Source organism: Rhinichthys klamathensis, unplaced genomic scaffold (genome assembly GCF_029890125.1).
Source record: "Rhinichthys klamathensis goyatoka isolate OS25496 unplaced genomic scaffold, OSU_Roscu_1.1 h1tg000139l_1, whole genome shotgun sequence".
NCBI lineage: Eukaryota > Metazoa > Chordata > Actinopteri > Cypriniformes > Leuciscidae > Rhinichthys > Rhinichthys klamathensis.
In genome coordinates this window covers 1,707,642-1,729,896 of record NW_026606674.1, presented here as the reverse complement: position 1 = coordinate 1,729,896, position 22,255 = coordinate 1,707,642, and the positions used below count along the sequence as shown (strand labels likewise).

The window sequence follows — 22,255 nt, the reverse complement described above, 5'->3', positions numbered from 1 at the left end:
AGATGATGATTTTCTCACCAAAGTTTTTGATTGACAGCTGTTGTGTGGAGCTGCAGTTGAGAGTGTGTGGAGAGCTGCAGTTCCCCAGATGAGCTTCACTCTCTGGAGAGAGTATTTATTTGCAATTCAGTATTTATCGAAAATGTATACTACATTTTAATCTGAAACAATGACTTCATCACGGTGTGAATTTGCTCACCAGAGCAGATGACTTCAACAGCTCGTCTATGAGAACATTCAGCTCGACTCCATGAAGAGATGGAACATTCTGAGAGTTTTGTTTCATTCCCGTCACAATCAAACACATCAGCCCAGATTTCACCACTTCCCTCTCCAAACCAGTCTGATCCCACAACAGACACAGCAATCCCACAATTCAGCTGTCTACAGAGGACACTGGCAGCTCTCATATCCCAGCATGCATCACACACTGTGGCCCATTCATTGAGTAACCGAAGCTCCACTCTTCCAGAACAAGAGTCTGAGCTGTTTACCAGTCTGAGATCTGTGTAACCTGTGCAGAGAACTGAAAGCTTATTTAAACATGAAAATAGAATCCAGATAATTGAGCAATCCAACATCAGGATATTAGGAATGTAATTTATCTAAATAAATGCGAAATGTTTATACTTAACCAGAACAAATCACTCCAACATCATTGTCATGGGAACAGCTGTGTATCTGTGAAGATGATCGTGAACAGAGTTGAATCTGAGACTCATTTCCTCTGCACTGAATCTCCTCTGACCAAACTCGACCCTTTCCTTTGCCAAAAGCATCTTTTCCCAGCACCTGTACAGGAGCTCCACAGTCCAGCTCTCTACACACAACCTCTGCATCCTGCTGGTCAAAGGCAGCGTCACACACTGTGCCCCATCCTTCTGTACGAAACATCTCCACTCTCCCAGAACACAGGTGAAACCCGTCCACGAGTCGAAGTCGTTGCTCTGAGTCTTTAAATTATAAAGACAGATCATTAATTAAACATCTCTATTCACCTGGAACACTACACAAATCTGTCATTAAATTTTGACATTTTAAATTTCATTCATTCACTTAATCTGAATTTATTTTATCTGTAATGTTATCTTTCATCTGTAATTTTATAATCTTCATTAAATAAAGAATGTAAATAAGATTGTCAAATCAGACTGTGAATAATAAATAAGACATTAGGCCTATTTAGTGGGGATTCTCTGCATCGTATTTTATTATAAGAAAATAAGGAATGGGGATAAATATATCATGAACAAAATAATGAATCACATTGCATGTTTCATAAGATTTACTGATGAAGTTTGTCCTCACCGGCATACAGAAACATTATATTGCTTGAGTGAGAATTATGAAAGAGTGATGTGATAACAAGCTGAGGGACAGCTTACCTGAACAGACGACACCAGCATCTTGACCATGATACAGTACTGTGCATATTGACTATCTGATCTGCAGTCTTTCAGTGCAGTCTCTGATCCACTACACTCTACTAAAGCCATTGAAATTGGTCCTGATCCACGTCCAAAATCAGCTTCATATGTTGCTTTTACAGCCGTCCCACAGTCCAGCTCTCTACACACCACTGCAGCATCAGCAATATCCCACCAATTATGACACACTGTTCCCCACTGACCTCTCTGAAGAACCTCCACTCTTCCAGCACAGGGATTATTGCCATTCACCAACCTCACACTCACACTGTCTACACATGAGCGACAGGGAGACAACTAGTAAATATACCAATGTAAGTGTAACAGTAAATTATTTCACCTCATATGAAAGAATAAAGCACCTCTTTATGTACTTACCAGAGGTGGTGAGTTTTACCATATAGCACAGAAACATCAGCATCAGAAAGCTCTTCATCTTCTGCTCGACACACACTCGTCAGCTCAGAATGCAGCACAAGTTTCTCCTCTGCTCCCTCACACACACACTGAAGAAACTGGCTCCTGTCAGTCCCCTAAAGAGAGAGAGACTCTCACAGCTGCCAATGACACTCACTGTTACCTTATTAGACACAACAGAGGAAATCATCAAACAACTTCAGTGACAAATCAGAGGAGGCATTTCTGATTTTCTCCATATATATATCAAGAGAACATCTGCGCTGATGAGCGGGACTCCTCCTCCACCATGAAAAGACACTTCACTGAGGATAATCATATATTTGATAAGTCAGGATGGAGATAAAGTCACACAACTTAAAGGAGATTGATATAAAAATACTACAGGTTATATTCAGCATCAAAGCCTCCGCCTGCACACAGGAGATACAAGACTGGTGACTGATTTATGAAAGTCTAATCACTTCAACACTTGTAACTTAGTAGAAAACTTAGTAGAAGTAGAACATTTTTTTTCATGAATTATTTGAATAAATGTAACATTTTAATCTCATTGTTTCTGGATAAATTATGCATAATATTACTATTTGTGGAGTTTACTGCTTTGTTCTTTTATTCTAAAAAATACAATTTTATTACACCATAGTATCAAATTGTTCTTTTATACTAAAAATACAATTTTATTAAACCATAGTATAAACTATATTGTTGCTAAGCTATTCAGATGTGTTTTTATTAAATTAAATATTATCTACATAAATAGGTAAACCTATTTAAAATAAATAAATAACAGCAATGGATGTTCGTTTAATGCTGTATTTGTCCAGCAGATGGCAGCAAAACACCTTCTAAAGACTCTAGTGTTGCACATTTCAGGACGGCAATCAATGGTTTTTCTTCACTTATAGCAACATTTATAAGTAACTTGTTTCATGTAGTAGAGCTCATTTCACTGCACATTTATTTTACACTTGATCTGCTGTTGGGCCACTCCACAAAATGGGTGACATTTTCTTGTTGTAACTTCAAAATTAAACTTTATTTTTTTAATCTTTTTTCAACACTGAATCTAATACTACACATATTTAACTATTCAAAATGTGTATTGGTCAATCTCAGGTAACTTTAATTTTTAATTTGTACAAGATGTCTAAGCAGAAGATGGACGCATGTTTTCTCAGTCATATTACCGAAACTCATGTGCCATTTAAAAAGCATGTTTAAAAGCATGCCAGTTAATTCCTTTGTTTTCCTCACAGTTAAGTGTTTATTTTAAAGAAATTGTTGGTTGTATGTTCAAATAAGCTAATTGATATTTGTGACACAAAAAAAATCACTATATATTAATGTAAGGTGTATGTTAATAAGAACACAGAGCCATTTTGTTATCTTAAAGAAGACCGAAGCCTCAAGTTTATCCATCTTTTTTTATAATTTAATTTATTAAACAATTGTATAAATGATGATAAACTGATAAACTGATAAAAACAGTGGTTTACCTTTATTTTTTTATAAAAAGAAACAGGACAAATACTTATACAGTACGTAACAGGAATGAACACTTGGTAACAGGAATGAACATTGGGTAACAGGAATGAGTGTCCATATGTGTGTGCATGTGTGTGTGTATGAGAGAGAGTGTACATGACTGTGTGTGCATGAGATTTCTGTGTTGAAGTGATACTCTGTGCCAGTAGTACTTCACAGTGAAGGAGGTGGAAAGAGAAAGAAGGAGAGAGAGGAGAAGAGAGAGGGAGGGAGAGAGAGGGAAGTTAAGATAGAAAGAGGGAAAAGAGAGGGTTTCTGTGTGTTTCGCTCTTTCCCTTGCAGGATGCCATAGGTGGGTGTTTCTGGCACCTGAATAGTATGGGTTCTCTCAATCTTCTACAAAATATAAGACAAAAACAAAAAGTTTAAGTCACTTCGTGGTGGACTGGCTCCCTGGAAGCATGGTATTCACATTGTAAAACTAATACTAATGTCTACAATTTAAGTAATTGCAACCTTAAAACTCATAATTCAGGTGAATAGTATTATATCAACTAATATTTACAATATTAAATCAACAAAACAGAGGACTCTACTTATTCCTGTTACTTTAACTCATTCCAGTTATTTTTCAAATGAGTAACAGGACTGAAAGTAACAGGATTGAGTTTGTAAGCAAAAAGTTATCAAATACATGACATATGGTCACATAGCATTCATGCTAATAGAATGAAGACACTGGCAAATTCTGGTGACTTACCAAAAGTTAATATTTTTTAAATAAACAAATAACATAAGAAACAATTTAGGTAACAGGACAGTACGTTGAGATCGACCTTGTCAGTCATATTTACAATTTCTTCAAATATACAGAAATTAAAATAAGAGGACTTACTTATGGTCTTCCCATTGCCTTCAGACATAGACAGTAAAAGACGATCCAGATGATGCTACTTCCTGTTGAAAATGTGTCTTGTGGCATGTTCCAAGTTTTTCAGAGGGGGGAATGTGGTAACTGGGGACACGACTAAAATGTGTATTTTATCTAAGATATTAAGATATTAAGATATTTTCTCATTAAAAAAAACAAACATTTTAAGCATAATTAGATATATAGTCACAGAACAATGCAACAAAAATAAGATTTCTGAAGGATTTTAATCATTACTCTGTATGGTAAAGTTTAGATAAAGGGGGACATGCAACAAATGCTATTTTTTTGTTGTGTTAGTTTTTATGAATGTTTTAATTATACATTTTAAATGTGCAGTTATAGCTTAATGTGCGGGACACTTTAATAAATTGTATTTTAGAGCTATTTTCATGCATTTTTATAATGTCACCCATTCGGTGGAATGGGTGAAGCAGAGTGACAGAATGTAGGCCTATTCACTCATAGCGGGATTTTAATATTAGGGTTTTCACTGACAATCATTTAAATTTGCCCTGTGATCTTGATTATTTGGCCATCTCATATTAGTTTAGCATACATGATGATGGTTAATTCTAGAATAAATGGAAATGGAAACATTTTACTACATCAAATTAGTTTCAAAAAGAAATAAAAACTGCAGGGTTTTTACAGCATCTTAAAATGTTTTTTTTTAGCTTGATGTCGTTAAAGCTCTTGCTGAATAGGCTACAATGAAAAAAGCAGCGTGTTCAAAAACATCCGTTGAATGTTTACAATATCATAGCAAAACAATAATAATAAAAAAGGGCAGAGAACGTTTTGTGTGAACCAAGATGTACAGTAACAATTGTGCCATTGATTTATGACACCACCAGCTGTTCCTTGTAACAATAGCCTAATGTTGTTCCACGTAATACTTACATATATTTTCAGCATAAAAATGTTTCAACCGTAAACAGATACTGTTTTGTGGTGTTGTTGCTATTATCGAGGATGCGCCGCGTTTGTGTCACCAAAGAAACTCTGTTCTAAATCTGACCGCAAGATGAACATCCTCGTCAGTGACCGCGGGTCTGGTCCGAGCAAACACGAGTAAAGGCGCTCTCCACTTCATTCATTTAGTACTGGATTTAACTAAACTAATTAATACCAACTTTTTTTGTATAGACCTTGATGAGTAACACTTGTTCAGGTAAGAGCTGTAATTCTGTATTTAAGAATTCCTCTCTAGGCTATAATAACTTAACTCAACTATGGAATTTTAGTTTGAGGCTTCATGAAATCAGTATTTAATCATGTATTTAGTTTAATGTCACAAATTACGCAGAGCGCTAACATTCAACTCTTATTTATTGTTAAACACAGGATGTGTCAACTGTCAACCTTTATCTGTCTGTAAATCATGTAAAAATCATATACTTGATACCCCTCTTTCAAACCTTAGCAAGTTCGACTTGAGATCAAACATGAAGTTTTACCACAGAAACCTGTTCCTGTTCCCCCTTGACATTGTGATGGTGGGACAGGTCTGCTTATAATAACGTCAGCAGTGCCAGTGATGATGACTAAGACTAATCTGCATTTCACTTCTCAAAGTCTTAACATTCCTAAAGACGATAAGGATTGCTGATGTGTTGCTCTTTCTCTGTTTCTTTCTGCTGCCTGGGACCCATGCAGGCATTCAGTACAAGACAATAAATGATGATTCCTGAATTAATCAGCATAATTCCCTGTATTGGATCTAGCTTTGGATTCCGTCCCAGTTGTGCTCTCACGTCTCTCGCCTATTGTATCCTGACCTGTTCAAAGACGGCCAAGGTAAGCAGCGCTGGAATCATGTCAGAGATCGGACACGTTAGAGACACACGGGTCACCAGGAGTGGCTCAAACCAGGATGAGAAGCAGCCGAAACCGCAGCCAAGGAAAAGTGTGAAGAAGAACCCAGGATGGGGACACATTGCTATGTTGGACAAAATAGAGGACTTCTTTCAGATCTGTGACAGCGAGGGAAAGGGCTTCATCACACGCACTGATATGAGGGTAAAGTAGGGGTCCTTAACTTGACAGGTCCTTCACCACTTGAAATTTTCATTCTTTCATTATTATATATATATATATATATTAAATCTGCCATGGCTTTGGTATAACTAGACAGCTCTGTATTCAAATTATGTTTTTGTATTTTTTAGCTTTCTATGCATGGCCATCAATTTTTTTTTAATTAAAAATTTTGGGTGCATAGGTGTCTGTTACAGTTCAAGCAAGGAAAGAGGAGCAGAGGACCTAAATTGTAGTAGTCTTTTATTTAAAAATGAAAACAAAGTTCATCCAAAACACTGGAATCGTAGGAATAGATAAACGTAACAGTTTCTGCTTCTCCTCAAAGACAACACAGGACAAATGAACTGAAACAATCTGACATCTTAAATAGACAGGCTAAATTAGGAACCAAACAAGACACAGGTGAACATTATCAATTAACCAATGAGTAACCATAGTAACAAAGGACAAGCAAACAGGAGCTAAACACAGGAAGGAAACACAGAAACAACATAAGAGTCTACAAACAGAACATAACCATAACAGTTGCATTATTTTCCCTCCTGTGTATAAGGATTTGTTATTTACAATGTTCTATTAGCACTAAGGGTTAGGCTATCAGAATATCTAGATGGCTGAAAATAGTGTTAATGATGTAATTTTTCCATCTGTTTCTTGAGTATTTAATCATAAACCATCATTCTCTCTATCTTAGAGGCTACTCAAAGAATTGCCACTCACTGCCGAGGAACTCGAGAACGTTTTTGACTCACTAGACCTGGAAAAAAATGGATACCTGACCATGGGAGAGTTTTCCTCCGGATTCAGTGAGTTTATGATCATCTCCTTCCAGTCAAGAGGATCTATTCAAAAATCATTTGTTATTTGGTACATATTTATAGCACAGCAAATTACACACATGTACAAGGTGTATCTGTAACTGGTCCCTAGGTAACTTTCTTTACGGACGGAGAGTCTCCAAGACTGAGGAACTAATGAATACACCCTCTCAGAGCTCAGGGGATGAAGAGCTGTCAGGGAAAGAGGATGATGAAGAGAGACATTTCAGCCTGTTGATGGAGAGCTTGGGTGCTAGCAATATGTTTGAGGAGTTAGTACTGATGTTTTGCCACTGCACATGGGATTGCAATAAGATATTAGCTTTATATTGCTACAAGCAGTAACAGTTCTCTCTTCAATTCAGCCCGAGTGAGGTTCGCAGCCTGTGGACTCAGCTCAGGAAGGATGAGCCTAACCTCCTGTCCAACTTCGAAGAGTTCCTGGCCCGTGTCACATATCAAATCAAAGAGGCGCAACAAGAGAGGAAGGAGATGGAGAGCACCCTCAGAAGGTGACGTGATGATTCTTTATGCAACATGAAATGAGAATGAATTTAGAGCAGTGCCATCTAAAGCCGCATGTTTAAGAGCCAAAAATCTCCCTTGTTTTCTTATTTTCCCCCCATGTTACTTGTGAATAATCCCCGTTTAGAGGCTTAATGTAATTCCCTATAGAATGCTGTTTTATCCCTCCAGTGACCACCAAGTTTACCCAGGTTTTTTCAGTACTTCTGGTGGGAATAAAATGTATTTTGATCAAATCTAGGTCAGAATGATGTGGTTTGCAACATGCATTGTTTAAAGATACACATGAAATCTTATGATCCTTTAATTATTACCTGGATTTGCAGGTCTGAGCCAGTGGTTGGAATGTAATACTGTGAGAATTTGGAAAATAATTCTATAATATGAAAGACTTGTTTGTGTTTTATCTTTGGATTGTATTAGGCTAAATGCATGTTTTAACATTGAACGCCATTGTCGTTGCACAGGAAAGCAGCCACACATGACAACGAAATTCGCAGATTATATGAGGAAATGGAGCAACAGATCATTAATGAAAAAGATCAAGCAATTCTGAAGGTAAAAACATTCTTATGAACTGTTGTATGTGCCTTTACACTATACAGTTGAGAATATTTTTTTAAAAAAGAGAGAAATTAATACTTTAATTAAGCAAGGATGCATTAAATGAATCAAACGTGTCAGTAAAGACATTTGAACTTTCTAAAATTATGAAAACAAAAATATTCCACAAAAATATTAAGCAACACAACTGTTTTCAACATTTATAATAATTAGAAATAATTTTTGAGCAGCAAATTAGCATATTAGAATGATTTCTAAAGGATCATGTGACACTCAAGACAATTCAGCTTCATTTCAGTTATTTTGTATCGTAATAATACTGAAATTCTATGTTAATTTTCTGTTCCAGGACTCTGAAAATCTGCAGTTGCGCAGTCAGGACCTCCAGCAGCGGCTCCGTAGTAAAGAACAGGATTTGGAGCAGCTTTTCCAAAAACAAAGGAGGGTGAGAGCCACAAATGAACAGGCAGAATCCTACAAAATCTTATACTTTTGTAGCACTCACACCTTTTTCAACTCACAGCTTTTTTATATAATTTTTTTTCAGTTAGAGCGACAATGCCGTGACCTTCATAGCGAACAACAGGAGAGTCGACTGGAGAATGTTAAACTGAAAATGACCAATGAGGAGTTGTCTCGTGAACTTGAGCACACCTGCCAGGAGCTGGAGTTGGCTCAGGAGCAGCTGGGCATTCTGCAGGAGCAGGCGTCTCGACTACAGCAGGAGAGAGAGATGTCAGTCTGGGCATTTATTACGTACACACGGAAATCCCACCAGTGTCTTTGTGTCTCTCATACACACACATGCGCTTTACCCTCACAGGGAGATGTACAGAATCACAGAAGGCTTGCAGAGAGAAAAACACAGCTTGATGAAACAGTTAGATCTACTCAGGTGAGCTCGGTACATCCTTACATATGCTGTAGACAAACTACAAACATCTCAAATGAAATGTTGTTCTTTTAGAGAAATGAATAAACATCTACGAGATGAGCGAGACATTAGCTTTCTGGTAAGTTTACGATTTTAAATATTTTTATTTTTATTTTTTTACATTTTATTGTAATTTGGTGGTGCGGTTTTGTAAATTTTATTCGTTTTTTATGTTTTTATTCATGCTACTTATGATCTTAAAACATTTTGTTCTAAAGCTTAGACATTAGAAATTAATTTAGCATTTGGTCACATAATAATTCCCATATTTCTTTTATCTTGTGTCTTTTCATAGTTTTGACGACTTTACTGTTTTTCTAAAACGTGGAAAATGTTAATAATAAAAAATGAGTGGGTGTGTTCCAACTTTTGACTAATAAGAGCAATCATAAACAGAATATCTCCTTGTAATTTACAACAGAAACGCAGCAATTCAATGAAGAAATCCTCACGCAAGCACAGACTGAGCGCAGCTTCAATAAAATACACTGAGAGAAAACCATCAGTCAAAAAGTGAGACATCTTCACATATTCGCACGTGGATACCTACGTACATGATTTAATAACATGGAAACATTTACTCTCACCTCTCACTGTCATTTCAGAGAAGTTGACGAGGAGGAAGTGACTCAGGGCTCTAACAGGAAGTCCACCTCTTTAACAAACAGTCAATGTTCACCCTTCACCGCAGGGGATGATGGGAAGCCGGAGGTGGATGTGCAATCTCAGAAGGTGTCTGGGGACTCAGAAGGTGTAAATGACAGAGGGGATGTGGAGGATGCGCCACCGGATGGTTGGCCTCTACGCAGAGTCATATCCATCGAGGAGGACCACCTCCCCCACCTGTTACAAGGAGACCCTCACCTTCTTCTGCATCAGCTCAGTGAGGAAGAAGAAGAGCGAGCCGGAGAGGAAGAAGTTCAGGGGGATCTAGAGACGAGCTCTCTCTACCCGTCCAATGCGTCTCTGGCCTCTGCTGACTCTCCACCACCAGTTAGGGTGAAGAAGCCGTCTAAGAAGAAGTGGATCAGAGGAAACATGCCCTCGTCTGCACGGGGTCAGCCTGTTGGAAAGGAGACCCACCAGCAGGTCAGTGACGGGGACATATCATTGAGTACCTCATTTCACATGCATTTACATTTTAAAGTCATAAAACCAAATAATTCTTAATTCAAAAATCAGAGACGGAGTCAAAATGTAAGAGACTTGGTAATATGTGGATTTCGAGACTATGGCCCATTTAAAGTGTAATCGTGTTTTTTATGTGCACTCAACACATCTAGCTGTTAGCTTTACTTTAAAGATGTCACTGTGTATGTTTTTGGCTACAGGGTCCAGCAGAAGGTGCTGCCGCATCCCCTCAACGCCTCTTTAAGGTCATTCTGGTGGGAAACTCCAGTGTTGGTAAAACCGCACTGCTGAGACGCTTCTGTGATGGACAGTTTCATTCTGCCACCTCAGCCACTGTGGGTAAGTTGCTCTATCCCTCCATGTGCAATTTACTATTTAACTTTGCACAAGTTGGTGAGTGGACAGGTCAGTTCAAGTGGGTTTAACAGATGACTTTGCAATGAGGGATTTTCAGTAAATGCAAATTGGTTGCCCTTTTACTGGAGTTTATCTTATTTGATCAGAAGGATGAATTACAGCAATCTCTTTTGTTATGATTTAAATGGTCTGTGCATTATTATTCTGCCTTAAATGCGTTTCAGTGCATTGGGTTTGAATATGTGTGAGTGTTAATGAACCTACTATGCTATATCAGATGGATTTCTTAAAGCAGGAAACATCACATGAAAGGGCTTGGGAAGTCACACTCCCTGCATTTAAAGCCTGCCACACATTGCACAGCAGATTATGTCAAACACCATCAGTTCACTTTATATCAAAGTTTCTAGGCTTTCACCCCTGGACTCTAGTGGCCCATAAACAACCTGGACGCTTAAATAATTCAGATTAAAAAATGAAATTGTATTAGTTACAAGTAAACCAAAATGGCAATTAACACTGGACTTTTCTCAGCCATTTTAGTTACTTTTAACCAGCTGGTCCCAAGTCAATTTTTAGTGAATGTTACTTTGTTGTCTTTCTTTGGAATAAATACAACTTGGTTCGATATTTTGCTCTATAATTCAATGACAATCATAAGCATGTGGCTAAAGTGTAAACACCTGTATATTGCACACAGAAATATTACTCAACAGTAACCTCTAGTGGCCATTATCCCTCACTGCAGTAATGATTTGTTGTCTGTTTTGATTTTTAATAAAGGAACATGATTTCAGCAGTATTTTATATGCCTTTATTTTGTTGTGTATATTTTTATTTAGCTTTATGTGTGTAGTGCACTTTTATATATAACTTCAATTGTGTTGTGTTGTTCAGGCATTGACTATAGTGTGCGGACTCTGAATTTGGGGGACTGTCACGTTGCCCTTCAGCTATGGGACACTGCAGGCCAAGAAAGGTGAGGCCCTGATACGAACATACAGGATAGAGTTTTGCATTTATATCTTCTTAGTTAGGACATTTACATTCAGCTTCAGTTTGTATGCTTCATTTTTGTTCCCCAGACTGTGCTGTTATCCTTTAAAGCATCTCTAAAAAGCTTGTCGCAACCAAAACATGAACTCACTTGTCACTGATGATAAACATCCAGCGTGAAAAAATGCAATGTCACTGTGCTCTGCAGGTATCGCAGCATTACCAAGCAGTTTTTCCGCAAGGCAGATGGCGTGGTGGTCATCTACGACATAACAATGGAGGACAGTTTCAGATCAGTCCGCCCCTGGCTGACCAGCATACAGGAGGCCGTAGGCGACCCTATCCCTGTCATGCTCCTGGGAAACAAATCGGACCAGGAGAATGTGCGAGAAGTGCAGACAAAGGAGGCTGATATGCTTGCAGAGGTGTGCTCTTGTGCTTTCTCTCACACACACAGTATGTCTTACCATATTTACATCATATGCTTTGCTGCCACAAGTCTACATTACTATATCCAACTCATTATGCACCGATTTGTGTTATATTTGGTAGGAAACAAACCTGATGTTCTACGAGTGCAGTGCTTATACTGGAGCTAATGTGTTGGAGGCAATGATACATCTGGCCAGGTAAGAACTGAAAAAACACATGAATGCAACGTTACCAAACGTATTACGTTTAGCTGTGATCTTTTTAACACCTCACCCAGGGCTACAACCCACAAAAAAGAGACGTATAAAACTGTCAGCTAGCTGTCTGCAAACATCATCAGATGTCAAACGGAAAGCTTGTGGGGGTTTTTTATCTTCAAAATGCGATTCTCTCATCTTTACATCAGTCGTTTTTTGTTGTTGTTGTTGTTGCAGACCTTGTGAACCTAATGTAGTTTATTTACTTTGAAAGGCCCACTAAATGTGCATGTTGGCGTTCATGTTGAGATCACATGACCTGCCCAATACTACTAAATACTACACAGTAACCCCACTATAACCAGACACTTTCAGCTGTCGAACAAATTAAAATTGGTTACATTTAAATGAATGGAGGTTACATTTACTTAAGTGTTCATTAAAATACTTATATAATAATCAAAGTTGCATTTACAGAATCCAATAAAATATAGATTTATTATTTTCTCAATGTTTTTGGTTGTGCTCCCATTTTTTATTTATTCGACAGCTAAGACTTTTATGTTAAAGAACATAATATATATCATAATATGATATTTTTGCAGAGTCCTGAGGGAACAGGAAGACAGAGTATGGGTGAACACGGTCAGACTGGTGGATCAACCACTGAAGAAGAAATCCTGCTGCAAGTGACCACACACACATACACACTTATGGGTGAAATCACTGCGCTTTATGTATCATCATCATCAGACCTTATACTCAATGTAAATAGTTGAATGTTGGCTGCAAATTCACTTATACCTGAATCAAGCACTAATAGTGTAATGTGTAAAAAGGTTTATGTCCAATTGTCAAAGAGCATTGTAGCTCTGAGCTCATCTGATATGTGTCCAACTGTAGATGAAGTATATTGTAGTCACAGGACACTTTGTCACACCTCATTTAAAATATCTTTGTACAGATTCTATTTTGTTAACAATACAAACCCATTCTTTTTTAATGGAGTGTAGTAAAACAAGTGTAGTTGGCACTACATCCAACTAAACACATTCAACCAGGAAAGAACAAAGTCATTTAGGAAAAAATGTGATTGTTTGTTACTTTCCAATTATTTAGCATTACAATAGCCTCATTCAGTCCACCTAAAGTACTAGCATCATGAAACCTAGATTTCACAATGGCCAGTAAAACCTCTCTACTAGAACAAGAAGTGTTTTCAGTAACTGTTTGCTGTTCAGTTGATGACAACATCAATAAGCACTAAAATCTTCAATGTTATTGAGGGAAGAACATTGGCTGGAGTCGGTGTCGAACATGTCGTGCCTCCTTCATCTATTCTGAACTGTTCTGTGACCATCTTGTTTTACACAAAGGATCAAACAGGTGCTTCAAACTGGTTGTATGTGAGAGGGATCTGACATTTAAACAAGAACTCAAATCCAAAATATTCTTAAGTTAAAACTCTCACATTAAAGTTACTCTAAAATAACAAATCTTGTATTTGATAAGGATGATTTAATATAGTTTAGCTGCTCTTAGAGGTTCTTTAGAAAAATCTTAGTGAAGCCTGAATTAATTGAAATAAAAGCAAAGGCAGAAAACATGCCAGTGGTCACTATATTAAACAACTCAACACTAACCCAATAAATATAACACAATAAAATGCACTTAAACATCAGCTAAACTCTTCATTTATGCATCCAAACTGAAGCCTTTGTTCTATGAGGCATTGTACGATTTCACATTGGCATATACTGTTCATTAACACTTTTCTATCTTATGTGGTTGAATAAACACAAACTTTGACATTCTCAGACTCGTTTACAGTTACATTCAGAGTGATGTTTTCACAGTCTATTCTTTACGTGCATTTAAGAACGTGACGCGCGGTGACTATTGCTTGAGTGCTGGCCTCGCACTGATGACATCACAGAAGGGTCCTGTGGTTCGCCAGCCTCTCTTATCCAGACAGAGGCAGAGGAGAGACAGTCCATCTCTCCACCGAATCTCCCTGGGAAACGGTGTCCCGACTCAAGATGCCGCACGAGTTTTACCGCATCTTGTAGTCATGAGAGATGGCTGCGTCACAGAGCTGCCCTTTAAAATCCAGCTCGAAGGTGAAGTCCAAGTCACGCTGAAAGAAATCAAGTTCTTTTTTTGTCATTTTATTTCTTTGAAATCTGCCTCCTACTTGTTTATAAACCAGTGGTTTTCAACAAGGAGGGCAAGAACCACTAGAGGGCACACTTCCAAGATGGCTTAAAATGATTTCAAATAAGACAAAGAAAGTTCAAAAATAAGCTAAAACAGCTCAAATTTATTTTGATTTGTTATACAAGGGAATTTAAAGTATGATTTCTAGACCTGAGAAAGCCATGGAAGTTAATAAAAAGTTGTGGAAAATTTGTATTAAATATTTTATTGGGTAGAAATTGCTATTTGTGAGTAAAATATCATTTTTAAAACTCACTGACAATAAAAAGTGTAAACCCTGGAGAACATTCAGTTATTGAAAATTAAGGAATTCTGGAATTCAATTATTTTATTTGTTGTAATATATTGCTACTAGTGCTGTCAAATCTGTTAATCGCGATTAATCGCATCTAACATAAAAGTTTGTTTACATATATGTGTGTGTAAATATATTTATATATGTCTGTGTGTATATACTGTGTATATACACACATGTTTGACACAGACATATATATATATAAATATAATAATATAGGCCTACTGTATATACACACACATATATTACGTAACCACAAACGTTTATGTTAGATGCGATTAATCGTGATTAACAGATTTACACTTATTGCTACTCCTAGTTTCTGTAAATAAGTTTGGAAATGAGAAGCTTTGTTATAACAGCAGAGGTAGGCCTACCAGGAATATCTTAGGTGGGCATTCAAATATTATCTTGCAGTCAAAAATGTTGCGAGCCACTGTTCTAAACGTTCGATTTCTCTCCATCTCCATTTCCCACCCCCACACACACTTCCAGCCTCACACCTGGTTATTCTCGTTGGGCTTGACGGTGATGCTTCCCAGGATTTCTTCTCCTCTCCGCACCGTTAAGTAATCCTCCAGATAAAACACTGTTTGCTTCCAGTGAGTGCTGGGAGCGTCAGGGGCTGGAAGGGAATGTACAATGGCTCGGTTAGTACTGGATTTATTTGTAAGAGATAATTGGGCACAGAATAAGAGAAGGCTGAACCTGTAGAAAAGCCCGTCTTCTTGTGACACTTGGTGAACTCAATGTTGAAGTACGTGATGAGAGCGTGAACATAGTCATTCCTCTGAATCTGCAGACAGAAGGCCGAGGTGAACGCCAGGTCCTCCGGCTTCACCGTGTAGATGTCCACCTCCTGAAAGCCATATGTCCCGTCTCACACTTAGAGATTATGTTTAAATAGAGATTATGATTGGCCCGCATACTTGCACTAACAAAGTCCTTTGATGCAGTGGCGGAGCCAGGATTTTTTCATAGGGGTGGCCAGGCAAGGGCCAGCGAACAGTCTGGGGTGGCATATAAATCTTAATTATTTTAACATAAAAATTAGTTTAAATAATGTATTGGACTGTTTTAGTGCCTTCCTACACAACTGAATACAGTTCATTTGTACTTAATTGTAATTGAGATAGTAGTGAAGGAATCATGGAATACTGAGTGAATTTGATCTTTTTTTTATTATTATTAGCTACTTACTACCTCCAGGCATATTAATAAAGAGTACACACACTATAGCTAAAGTTCAACTTGCTCAGTTAGCTTGGTTCTGGTTCTCAAAACCCCCAACATTGTTGCACCTTCATGGATGAGACATGCAGATAACTACTGTAGTTCGAAGATTATTTAACCTTCATTGAATTTTATATAATCAATTAACTCTTCAACTTTCTATATTAGTTGTCAAAATAAAGAATCTAATCCGTTCTATCATACCTAAATTAAAAAGGGGGGAAAACATCTCTTTTGAATCTATGTCCAAGAATGTGAACAAGGCGGAAGTAAACAGCACATAAATACCAGAATGTAAAATTAGTTATTTTATGTATTTAAAAATGATAATTTTTTGTTTTGCCTTTACAAATTAACGCAAAATTACCGCCTATCTTCTAGTAGCTTACAAATGCACAGTGCTCACATTTATTTGAACATTAAAAAAAAATCACATAGCCTGTCAGTTTGTGCCTTAAATTGTGATTTCACATGGCAGAATATTTTAGTCGAGACATATGTGACGCATATATAACAAATACATGCATGCATGCAGTTTTGACACAGATTTGATCGCCTTTTTGATTATTTCATGAGTTAGCTAATTGACGACAGAATTACTGCTACAGCACGCCACATTGCGCGTGATGTGCAAGTACAGTACAACGGCTGTCAGGACAGGAAAGTTAGTTTTACTGACATTTGTTGACCTTACAACATCTCATCTTACCACAGTTACTGATTCAGGACAACGCGCTTTTCTCCGCATCTGACAGAAGTGTCACAAGCTTTCACACAGATCTTTCATAATAAAAGTAGAAAGAGAATTACGTTGTTGTTTCTTTGACTGGACATATGCGACTCACTCAAAACGGTCTCGCAACCCACCAGTTGAGAAACATCGAATCTATATTTACTATGCTCCGATCACTGCTCAAGCTCATTCGGTACCCGTACATCTCCGCACTCGTTTGACTTGCGCCTGGCGCTGAGGTGAAGTTGGAGTGCGCGTCTGAAAAGTCTCACGTTTTTTGTGGTCTTAAAGCGACGGTTCTGTGTTTTAAAAACAAAATTCTTGTGTTAAAATTAGAGCGAGACAGAAACAGCAGTTGTGAGAGGGGTGGCCAAAGGGGTGGCCAAGCTTAAGCCAAGGGTGGCCATGGCCACCCCTGGCCACCCCCTGGCTCCGCCACTGCTTTGATGATCTGCCATCTGTGATCTAAGCTTGAAGTGTGATGTGGTTTATGTCATATAGTCTTAACCCATACATCATCACAACAGATCCAGTTTCAGGCTATATTGCTTGGCTGTGGCTTTACTGTTGCCTGTATAAGTAGAGAAGTTGGCACAAGTAACAGCCTCGGTGAACCAAGATCCTCTTACTCTTTGTGTGAACAACAGATCAGTGAAGCATTGAGCCTTTCATTTGTTCAATTCAGCCTTTCATTTAATAAACCTCACAAAGAGGCCGAAATCATTCTCCTCTTCAAAGAGTTTGATCCCGCAGGTGATTCAGAGGCACATTGAAAGCACAGCCTTTTCTTTCTTTTCTTTCTTTCTTGCTTTCTTTCTTTCTTTTTTTCTTTCTTGCTTGCTTTCTTGCTTTCTAGCTCTCTCTGTCCCTTACATTGTCTCTTTTCTTTTGACATTCTTGACATTCAATATGTCTTTACTGACAAAAGGACCATAAACTCTTTTTTCTTTTTTGCTGAAGCCTAATGCTCATAGATCTCATTTAAATCTCCCGAACTCTAAAACAGCAACCAGTTCTCTCTCACTTAAGTTTCATCTTTATACAGTCATCTTAAGACTAGTTATGGGTATGGAAATATAGATAAGCATAGCTAAAATACTTTGAGAGTTAATACATTTAGAATTAATATCTCATTTTGATAATTATTATTTGTATTATATTATCAATTTAATCGCATTCCTGTTTAGGTGAAACAACCTTACGTAGTAAAGAAATCTTTCCTACTGTATGGGATAATACACTTTTATTAAGGGATAATTCTATATTTATAAACAAGGCTTCAAATGACCTACACAATGATATTACTAGCATTATATTTCGTGAGGACTTATTTCTGCCCTGCTAATTTAAATGAATGATTGGTGTTTGCGTGTTGAGATGAACACACGTTACCACGCTGTCATCAGGCGGCACGTTACTGTGAATTATTATGTTATGTAACACCCCCACTACATGTCTTCCATAGTAGCCTATCGCACGGGTCCATCAGTATGATTCAAATCTGATCTTGCTCACATATACATACAGAGAGAGGCGAGCACATACTCGTACCTTAACAAGGCAGGTGTTGGTCACGACTTGTTTAGGGTCTACTATGTCCACCAGGGGCTCCATCATAGCAACGTTACGAATGCACGTCATGTCAAAACCATAGACGTTCTCCCACCCTGCAACCACAGAGAAAATATATTTTAAGACATTTTAAAACTCGCTTGTGTCTGAAAAGTAGAAAATCTGTGTGGCTGTGTCTGGGAGTCTTCGTTTGGCCCTAAAATAGACTTCTGCCTCCTCTGTGTCTGGCAGCATTTGATTACATCCCATCACATGAGTGTTAGGCCGAGGAGAATCTCATACTTTCATCCAAAACATGAAGGAGGGAGTCAAAGGGAAGGAGAAAAAGCAAACGTTTTGCTGCGGGGGAGTAATGGAGCTCAACAGGAATTTTAAGCTAAATAAATGTGAGGAAACCAAAGAGATACAGTATAAAAGGTCATTTAATACAGGACATGTAGTTGCCTCATGGCTGTGTGTGTGCGTGTGTGTGTGTGTGTGTGTGTTTGCGCTCACAGGGGATTTTGAAGTCTTTGTACTGTCGATCCTCAATGGCAACCACATACAATGTCGCTCTGTCTGGAAACATGAAACCGCCAGGTTTCTGAAAAATGACAGGAAAGAAAATCTTCAGAAATCACCTATGAAAATGTATGAGTTGGTGACGGATGTCCAACTTATTTTTTTTTGTAAGTTCAAGTTTTGTTATTAATAGTAGAAGTATACATAATAGGTCATAAAACACCATAATAATATTAACCACAATAATATAATATACTATAATTATCTAAATTATATAATAATATATCATTATTATCTAAAATATTTTAAATACTTTAATATAAATTTAATATAAATATTTAAATCATATCAGGTCAAAAGATAACTTTAAATATAATATAATAGTTTTAATAATTATTTATATAATTTTTTTTTTTATGTAATTATTATCTAAAGTAGACACTGCTGAAACTGTTTGAAATTTAAACTCAACTACCCTCATATAACATTTTAATTTACAAAAATGCATTCCTGGCATATGCGTGATTATATTCCAATTATTCCAGTGACTTCACATCTTTCTTTCTTTCTTTTCCTTCCTGTTCAGTGCACCATAAAAATAACTCTAGGGTGAAACAATGTACTGGCACCAACACAATGGTTCTATAAAAATCTCTAACAAGCCACTTGTCCTCTGGACCAAATTGTCATTCAGTGGTAGACATTCATCAGCAGCCCAATGACAAGCCACTCATTCCCATTTATAAATGATCATTTTCAGCATGGACACACGTTTCACATTCTAATTAGTCAAATAACCTTGGCCTTGAGACAGCCAACACACACAGACAAACACACACTGACCAGCCATTTGTCCCTGGCGTAGATGACAGTATTGAGCATAGACTCATAGAAAAGACAGTAGCCCATCCACTCTGAAATGATGATGTCCACCTGATCCACGGGCAGTTCAGTCTCCTCCACCTTCCCTTTAATGATCGTAATTACTGCAAGATGCACAAAAAATAGAGAAGAGACAGTGAGGCTTGAATTTAGCTTATTTTATACTATGTAATGTACAATTAAATATATTATTTGTATATAGAGAGAGAGAGAGCGAGAGATTTTGTTCTAAATAAATATATTTATAACAATAAAATTAAAAAATATTACAATTCCTGATGGATAAAATCAAGTCTCACCTGACTTTTTTGTTTTGTTTCATTCATAAATGTCACATTGCAGGAATCAAATGGGTTAAGAACCCAGCATTTACACACAAGAATTATAAGAATGTCACAAGAATGACAATATAAAGTTACATTTGATTGACTGGTTTCTTCATGGTTATCTCTCCCTCCCTCTTCTTTTCTCTCATCATCTCCATTATTCCCATTTTGCAAAAGGCAGTTTGCCAATCTCCAATTTCCATGTGTGTGACTCCTCTCTCACACTGACTCATGGCTTCTCGCCCGCCCGCCGCTCTCCAGTGTTAATGAGAGCTGCTGTGGACAACTAAACAACAACTTCTGCCATCACACCACAAGTGGAGAGTGTCAGCTACAGGAAGTGACTATGCTACTTCCTGTGTCGTGGAACTCCACTTGCCTAGAGGAAAATGTATGACTCTTCTATTCCACACAAGAATGAAGATCAGACCGAAACACTGTGCTGTGTCCAAACAGGAATGAGCAGCAGGATGTCTTACCATTGTCCAGGTGATTTGATTTGATGATTTTTTCGGAATATACTGGAGCATTCAATCTACAAAACAAAATGAAAATTAGCTTAATTATATTCGCATATTTAGCAAGAACCGTATTAGAGGTATATGCTAGCTGACTCAAGCCCGACGGAAGCATTTTTTATGCATAACTTCAAGTTTTATTGGAATGGGGTTTGTATTTAGAGAAAAAAAAAGAATGTAATTATAAAGTAATTGTTATATATATTTTTGGTGAAATTTCCTGTTTGTATAACTCCGCTTGTCTTTGTTTGGCCGTTCCAATGTCACTAGTTGCATTGCTTTGCCAGGAGTAAGTGGTGAAAAGTGACTGCCTTAATGAGTGAATCAATGATTCATTCATTCAACCGATTCGTTCAAAAACGTATTCATACTGAAATCATCTTAGGTTATTTAAACATAATCTCACTTGAGCAGGTGATTTTGGCCACTTCATCATTATTACAGTAGTTCTGTCCCCAGGGTAAAGACGGACACTGCCACAGATTTGAATCATGTTTTCGACATTTCACTTCATCCAGCCAGTTACGAGCTGATTCCAGTCTTGGTATAGAATCAGACAAAACACCAGATCTTCCACAGTTCAGCTCTTGACAGATCAGACTCACTGTGTCTCTGTTCATCTGGTTCCAGCACACATTTCCCCAGGATCCATTGTAGAAAACCTCCACATTCCCTTCACAGCCCTCAGTTAACCTGATCTCTTTAAACTCTAGATGGAAAAATATATGCTTTATAAATATTGGAATTGAGGTTGTGCTAATCCTTAAATATCACCAAAATAACTAGTTAATACAAGGCTAATGCATGCTGCTAGCAGTGGTAGCATCTGAAAAAGATACTTAATTATATATTTGTATAATATATTATGAATATTATGCACTACTTGATTCTGCTTGGTCAATAAAAAAATATTTAAAAAGTAGCGGCATCCATGTCTATCAGACCATCGATACAGTAAGATGGTCTTTGTTGTAAAATATGACCCATCCACTCCTGATGATCCTGGTGTTTATTTAGCAAAAATGACCAGCTGTACATTATTCCTTTAAACATTTTAAATTGTATATTTAAAAATCAATCGCATTAATTTACTGTTCACCTGAGCACACGACTCCTACATCCTCCTTGTGTTGACAGTCATGTTTCCCCCAGCCTGGAGAAGAGCAGTTCCACAGGGACGTCTCATTCCCCTCACACTCCACCTCATCCAGCCATATGGGTCCAGAACCAGGACCAAACCAGGCTGGTACCTGCTGGTTACTGAGGGCCACTCCACACTGCAGCTGTCTGCACACCACATGGGCATCTTTAATATCCCAGGAGTCATCACACACTGTCCCCCATGAGCTGCTGTGAAAAACCTCCAGCCTCCCTGCACAGTCTCCCCCAGAACCCACCAGCCTGATGGACCCGCGACCTGATATTCAGAGAGAGAAAAACACATTATTGATCACCAACAACTAAAGTATCTGCCCAGATGTTGTTGTTCTCACCAAGGCAGGTGATTGACAGCTGTTGTGTGGAGCTGCAGTTGAGAGTTTGTGGAGAGCTGCAGTTCCCCAGATGAGCTTCACTCTCTGGAGAGGGTATTTATTTGTCATTCAGTATTTATCTAAAATACATACTATTTTATACATTTTACATTAATACATTTTAATCTGAAACAATGACTTCATCACGGTGTGAATTTGCTCACCAGAGCAGACGACTCCAACATC

At 37.7% G+C, this 22,255-nt stretch overlaps 4 protein-coding genes across 4 annotated transcripts in view; 1 reads left to right on the top strand and 3 right to left on the bottom strand.

The window, feature by feature from the left end:
- The window catches only part of LOC130089879 (antigen WC1.1-like), a 48,102-nt gene extending 47,636 nt beyond the window's left edge, over positions 1 to 466 (bottom strand). Inside the window, exons 1-2 of the mRNA XM_056257445.1 lie at positions 200 to 466; positions 19 to 102 (exon numbers count right to left, since the gene is read on the bottom strand). Coding sequence (XP_056113420.1) covers positions 19 to 102; positions 200 to 410 — 295 coding nt within the window. The 5' untranslated portion in view covers positions 411 to 466. The remainder of the gene's footprint in view (positions 1 to 18; positions 103 to 199) is intronic.
- Positions 467 to 644: 178 nt separating this feature from the next.
- On the bottom strand, positions 645 to 2,092 carry LOC130089878 (scavenger receptor cysteine-rich type 1 protein M130-like). The gene is made up of 3 exons (XM_056257444.1): positions 1,806 to 2,092; positions 1,386 to 1,699; positions 645 to 953 (listed from the first exon to the last, which is right to left on the bottom strand). The coding sequence occupies exons 1-3, from the start codon at positions 1,861 to 1,863 to the stop codon at positions 645 to 647; spliced, it is 681 nt and encodes a 226-aa protein (XP_056113419.1). The 5' UTR covers positions 1,864 to 2,092.
- A 3,959-nt stretch (positions 2,093 to 6,051) lies between these two features.
- Positions 6,052 to 13,003, top strand: LOC130089940 (EF-hand calcium-binding domain-containing protein 4B-like). The gene is made up of 16 exons (XM_056257564.1): positions 6,052 to 6,285; positions 7,001 to 7,112; positions 7,237 to 7,396; positions 7,490 to 7,636; positions 8,117 to 8,207; positions 8,563 to 8,658; positions 8,761 to 8,948; positions 9,037 to 9,108; positions 9,181 to 9,226; positions 9,569 to 9,660; positions 9,753 to 10,236; positions 10,479 to 10,617; positions 11,533 to 11,614; positions 11,840 to 12,056; positions 12,184 to 12,260; positions 12,866 to 13,003. The coding sequence occupies exons 1-16, from the start codon at positions 6,082 to 6,084 to the stop codon at positions 12,951 to 12,953; spliced, it is 2,295 nt and encodes a 764-aa protein (XP_056113539.1). The 5' UTR covers positions 6,052 to 6,081; the 3' UTR covers positions 12,954 to 13,003.
- An 892-nt stretch (positions 13,004 to 13,895) lies between these two features.
- On the bottom strand, positions 13,896 to 20,917 carry LOC130089877 (protein arginine N-methyltransferase 8-B-like). The gene is given in 9 exon segments (XM_056257443.1): positions 13,896 to 14,397; positions 15,276 to 15,397; positions 15,481 to 15,631; positions 18,290 to 18,405; positions 18,806 to 18,893; positions 19,655 to 19,797; positions 20,499 to 20,539; positions 20,541 to 20,554; positions 20,909 to 20,917. Coding segments are annotated over 9 exon segments (768 nt in total). The 3' UTR covers positions 13,896 to 14,313.
- Positions 20,918 to 22,255: the final 1,338 nt, after the last annotated feature.